This window comes from Galeopterus variegatus, unplaced genomic scaffold (genome assembly GCF_000696425.1).
Source record: "Galeopterus variegatus unplaced genomic scaffold, G_variegatus-3.0.2 Scaffold3179, whole genome shotgun sequence".
In the NCBI taxonomy this organism is placed as follows: Eukaryota; Metazoa; Chordata; class Mammalia; order Dermoptera; family Cynocephalidae; genus Galeopterus; species Galeopterus variegatus.
Window position 1 is genome coordinate 32195 of NW_007729290.1, and position 6076 is coordinate 38270.

Below are 6076 nucleotides of genomic sequence, written 5' to 3' on the forward strand. Positions count from 1 at the left end.
GGTCTTCAGTCAGCACAAAATGTCAGATTAGCTTAAAATCCAGCCGTAGCTAAGCAGAGAGAACCAAGGGTGCTGAGGCTAGAGCACCCCACATTTCCACCCACATCCTGCCACATGTTGGTGGGAGTCTGGGGAGCCCCAGCCTGAGAGCACACCCTGTTTCCTCAGAACTTCCGGCCCCTGCGTTATTCTAACTGCCTCCCTCCCTGCTTTCTTTGCAGGATTGTTATTTCTACCAAGGCATGACCTTCTCGGAAAATACCACACATAAGTAGGATTTGGGGGAAGGGGTGGGGCTGGGGTCTTTGTAAAGTGGTTAGCGACAAATCTGACCTTATTTCTGGTAATCCATGTTACCATCTGTTGATAAGTGACTATATTTTTCAGTCCATTTCCATCTTTATGTACATACCAAATTTGGAAAATTATCTATGGCTTCTCTTTTCCATTTCTAGTCAACAGTGATTCATTGATTTTGGCTGTACAGTAAATCGGCTGGTGCTTATGAAGGTGTCATAGTACCAGTGTGTCACAAAGGCATCTACTGATTCTCATTCACTCTCAGGAAGGAGTATGTAGTTTTCCTTCTCAGGGGAACTAAGCGTTATGCTGCTTTATAGGCATTCTTTGAGTCATATAACATTAAGATTGACATGATTATTCTTAATTGACTTGGGGTTAGACTATTTCATATTTGGTTTTGCCTTCAAATTTAATGATATACAGTCCAGGCTTTGAGAAGTGAGCAAATTCAATTTATCTGGCACTATTATATAGTGTTATTAAGAGTATAATACTGTGCAGAGAATATAGAGTTACGTCCTTGGTGAATTCATAGGATATTGCTGATAAGGGTCTATTTGATCCAAGTGCCTCTCTTCCATTTCATATTCTCCATTCTCTATCTTTCCCTTTTCTTCTCAGAGTCTCTCTCACCACCAAAGCTGAAATTTTAGGATTCATTCATTTATTCAGTAAATTTTTATTGAGTAATTAAATCCCAGGATAAGCACTGGGAATGCAGTGGTGCATAAGATAAATATAGCCCCTGCCTTTTCACAGACATTACAGTTTAGTGCAGCGGTTGGGGGGCCACATCTAGCCCATCACCTGTCTTTGTTAATTAAGTTTTATTGGAACACAGCCATACCTGTATACATTTAGTCTATGGCTGCTTTCATACTACAACAGCAGACTTGAATAATTGCAACAGAGACCCTCTGGTCTGCAAAGCCAAAATTGTTTACTACTTGACCCTTTGTGGAAAAAAGTTAGCTGACCCCATAGTCTATGGCTGCTTTCATACTATAACAGCAGACTTGAATAATTGCAACAGAGACCCTGTGGTCTGCAAAGCCAAAATTGTTTACTACTTGACCCTTTGTGGAAAAAAGTTAGCTGACCCCTAATCTCATGGGTAGTGATGGAGACATTACATAAATGCAGACTGGAGCTTGAAAGGTCTTGTACCCTGTTAAGGAGAATAATCTCTCCTGAGGGCAGTAGGCTACTAGTGGACTGTTGTATAATCTCTCCTGATGGCAGTAGGCTACTAGTGGACTGTTGTAAGCAGGGAAAGTAACGTGTTCATGTTTGAATTTTAGAAAAGTCCCTATGGCTGCTGTTTACTTAAGAGAGTCAGTAAGTGCATGCATTAGGATGAAAAGCACTAAGGTATAGTGGTTAAGAGCATGGATCCTTGGGCAGACTGCCTGCATTCAAATTTTTACTCTTTTTTTTTGTCTTTTTTTGTGACCGGTAAGGGGATCGCAACCCTTGGCTTAGTGTTGTCAGCACCACGCTCTCCCAAGTGAGCTAACCGGCCATCCCTATATAGGGATCCGAACCCGTGGCCTTGGTGTTATCAGCACCGCACTCTCCCAAGTGAGCCATGGGCCGGCCCTTGGGTGACTTCTCTGTAAGACTTTCTGTCTGTAAAATAGGGATGTAATCATACCTAATTCAGGGGATTAAAGTTAGTCCATATATATGTGAAGCACTTAGAACATCGTGTTTGCAGTCATCACTATTATTACTGTAATCCTGTGTAAGGGTGAGGGTGACCTGAATTAAGGCAATGGCAGTGAGGATAATAGAAGTGGCCAGATTCAGGAGCTACAAAGGTGATGGAATTGACAGGAATTTATGATTGATTAGATGTCAGTAGGGTAGATAAAAAAGAACAAGAAGTTGAGTTTGAAATGCAGGTTCTGGATTTCATTAGTTGAGAGGACGGTGGTTCCAGTCCCTGATGTAAGTAAGACAGCAAGTGAAACAGGTTTGTGATGTGAGGTGAAAGATACATTTTAGTTTTGCACATGTTAAATTTAGGTACCAGAGAGGTAGAAATGTTCAGGAAGCCATTGACTACAAAGGCTGGAGACCAGAAGTATGGTTGGTGTGGGCTGGGGAAATGGATGTACGAATGATCAGTATAAAACTGGTCACCGAGCTTGGATGAAAGTGAGATAACCCAGAGTGAGCATGGAATGGTGAATAGACTTCTAACAGAACCCTAGAGAAAATCAACAGTTTAAGATTGGACAAAGAACCATTAATTCAAAGAAAAGATCAAAACAGTTTTTGAAGGAAGATAAGCATGAAAATTGAATTCATTAAAATTTGTTGAAGTGGGTGAATTTGAGAAATATTTTAATTCACAATTTTTATATTAGCATAGGCCAATCTAGCCCGTAGCATGTATTTCACAATTTGGGTAGCTTGATTTCATGAACTATCATATCCCATGTTCTTCTAATACACAATTTCCCCCCTATGGACCATTAGATAACTTAGTGGGTGCTATGGCTATGGATGTTGACATCTGATGACCTGTTCAAACTACTCTTTTGCATTTAATGACATTTCCTTCTCCTTAGTTTCTACTTCCCCATTTACCAGTTCATTAGAGCCCTTGATATGAAAAATTGAAGTAGGAAGAATGTCCTTCTCCTTTTTGTGTTATATGGTTCAACATCAACTGGGGTCCAGTATCTTACAGCATTTTATAATGATTTTTCTATTTTAATTTACTTACAACCCTGCCATAAGTGAATATAATTTTGGAAAGAGCCAGGAGACAAATTGGAGAAACAGACACTTTTTCCATCATCAGAATCGGCCCTCAGCTCCAATGCTTACCTCTCTGTTACAGAGTCATGTTTAGCTTACGCTTATTTTTAAGATTAGTTCATTCCCAACAAAACTCTCAGTCCTTCAAAATTTCTGGCAAGACTGCCTTCTACCTGTTTACCTCTGACCCTTAGTAGGGCTCACAGGTTAGGCTCAAGCTGACTTCCTGCAACTCAGATGTGTGACAATCAGAAGCCTAATTCAGAAACTTTATCAACCTCTAACACATATGCCAGAAGAAAAACATCACATTTATATAATCAAAATGTGTTGTATTTTTTTATTTAGTATTGTGTTATAAGTAAAAATTGTGAAAAACTTTGAAATAGCCCAAAAAGATGACAGGATATGCTGTCTGACTCAGCTTTTCAGGTTATCTTACCCTTTCATTATCTTTGAGCTATTTTATAAGCCTGTAAATTATGGAGAACTGATAGTAATGTGAAGGATTTTTGTCTGTTGAGCTGGAAATTGTGTCTGGTGGAATGCAATTGATTATTGCCCTATTGATATTGACCAGTTTAATCAGTTTTGCTTCTCTTTATAAATTCTTTGCAGTATTATTGATGTTTATGTATTTGTTCTTTGGATATATCTTTGAACCAGTTGTAACATCTTATGGGTTTCCTCTTAATGAGTTAATTAAAATCTATGTTCCATGTTTAAAAAAAATTATCTTGTTATATATACACATGTATGTTTATACATGCATGGAACATCTCTAGAAAAAATTACAAGAAGTTAATAACTGGGATTGCTTCTACCAAAGGGAAGATGGGAAAGCTTGCTTTCAATTTCAATCTTTTGAGGTTTGTATTACATGCCTATAATTTTTTTAACTTCCTTCTTGAACTCTTTAAAATCAGTCATTAGCCTTCCCTTATCTACTAAATTTACATCTGAAATAATTGACATTTTATAGAGATTTTGATCTCTAAATAAACTATCAGTAGACATCATTCCAAAACCTTACTTCTGTGTTCCTTAAAAACAAAGTGTTAAACTTTACTTTTCAGGGTAGTTCTGATGCTGTAGAAAAACTTTGGTCAGATGGTGCTAATTCTGTCATTAATCTGTTAAAGAATCACATAATCTTAGTGTGGAGTGAAGTGGCAGACTAGTTAGCCTATTTTGCAATTGTTCTAAATTCACCTTGCCTCTTTCTCAGCTGTGCATACTCCATAATCCCCTTGTCTAATTATAGCTAGCAGCTCTCCCTTTAAGCTAGTGGTTTTCGGGCTTAGATACATATTAAAATCATATGGGGAGATTTTAACAATCCAAATGCCCATTCCAATTAAATCACAGTGCCTGACAGTGGGACACAGACATCAGTATTTTTAAAGCCACTGACAAACACTGCTTTGTGCAAAGAATAGTACTAGTTTAGCAGAAATGGGCATGTAATACCTCAGAAGCAAAGGCACTTGGAATTTCTGACTGAAAGGTCTGCAAAGGTGATAAAGAGGGTCCAAACAGAAAAGAGAGGCACCCCTTACTGAATTAATATCTTTACCTGCCGAATCTGTTTTTCACTTGTGCTGCCTCTGGAATGGGGCAAACTAGGTATTGAGTGTACTTTAAAATCCCGAGCTCCCGAGCTGACTGTTATACAATTATTAGAGTTTTTTTAAAGTTCTGAATTTAGCTAAATTCTCACTGAGTAGCAAATACTGAATTGGGACTATTGAGTCGATATCTTTACTTTGTTCCTCTGCCGTTTGGGGTACAAAGCCAGCCTAGTGATGAGGGACATCCATCTAACACCACTGCCACCGTATGGCCGTATTACTGACAAAAGGCTATTTTATCATACCCTTGACTGGAGAAACCACATATTGCACAACATGACCTATTAAGTGTCTGTTTTAATCAAAGATCCTAGAACCTCATTGCTCTAACCTATAACAATATGCTTTATAAGAGGTCCTTGATGGAGAATTAAATTTATGAAGAAGAGAGAAGTAAAAAATGCGTCTACTCATGTATTTTGGAATAGTAAGGCAAGGTGAGGAAATAGCCTATTTCTTGGTACTTCCTTTCCATCCTGAAAGATACCTTCTAATGGGAAGTCGTGATTAATGGCCTGCTTGTATGTCACATTTTAAACTGTTTTATCATTGCCTCAGCCTTTTTTTAAACATAAAAATTGGTATCATAAACTCTACTGTGGTAGTTTGCCTTCATGTACTCATTGTATATCCCCCTCCCTTTTGTATAGGAAGACAGAGATGTCAATAACCCCATGCCTAACGGAGGAGGCAATGGATTAGCTCCTGGGGATGACAGATTCAAACCTGTGGTACCATGGCCTCATGTTGAAGGAGTAGAAGTGGATTTAGAGTCTATTAGAAGAAAAAACAAGGCCAAAAATGAACAAGAGCACCATGCTGGAGGAGATAACCAGAAAGACATAATGCAGAGGCAGTATCTCACATTTAAGCCTCAATCATTCACCTACCGTGATCCTGTGCTACGCCCAGGGATTCTAGGTAACTTTGAACCCAAAGAATCTGAGCCTCATGGAGTGGTTGGTGGCCCTGGAGAGAAAGCCAAGCCATTGGTTTTGGGACCAGAATTCAAACATGCAGTTCAAGCCAGCATTAAAGAGTTTGGATTTAACATGGTGGCAAGTGACATGATCTCACTGGACCGCAGCATCAGTGACTTACGTCAAGAAGAGTAAGCACACATCCTCTTCTTTCTAAAATCGGGGCAACTATTGTTTTGATAGATATTTAGATTTAGTTAGAATGGAGAAAATATTTATGGCTTTATTTCAAGGAAATAAGATCTTTGGTTAGCAAAGTGGCTAGAAGAAGGAGGTCCCTCCATTTCTGCCACCATATTGAAGGTACTATGCCTAATAATTCTGGGGTCTTCTACATCCATGCTACTGGATTTGTGGTTCCCAGATTGGCACCGGTCTATGAATTTTTTTTTT

The 6076-nt window shown here is 38.8% G+C and overlaps 1 protein-coding gene across 1 annotated transcript in view; it reads left to right on the forward strand.

Moving 5' to 3' along the window:
- The first annotated feature begins 5235 nt into the window (after positions 1–5235).
- The window catches only part of GALNT7 (polypeptide N-acetylgalactosaminyltransferase 7), an 82719-nt gene continuing 81878 nt past the window's right edge, over positions 5236–6076 (forward strand). Inside the window, exon 1 of the mRNA XM_008584228.1 lies at positions 5236–5814. Coding sequence (XP_008582450.1) covers positions 5378–5814 — 437 coding nt within the window. The 5' untranslated portion in view covers positions 5236–5377. The remainder of the gene's footprint in view (positions 5815–6076) is intronic.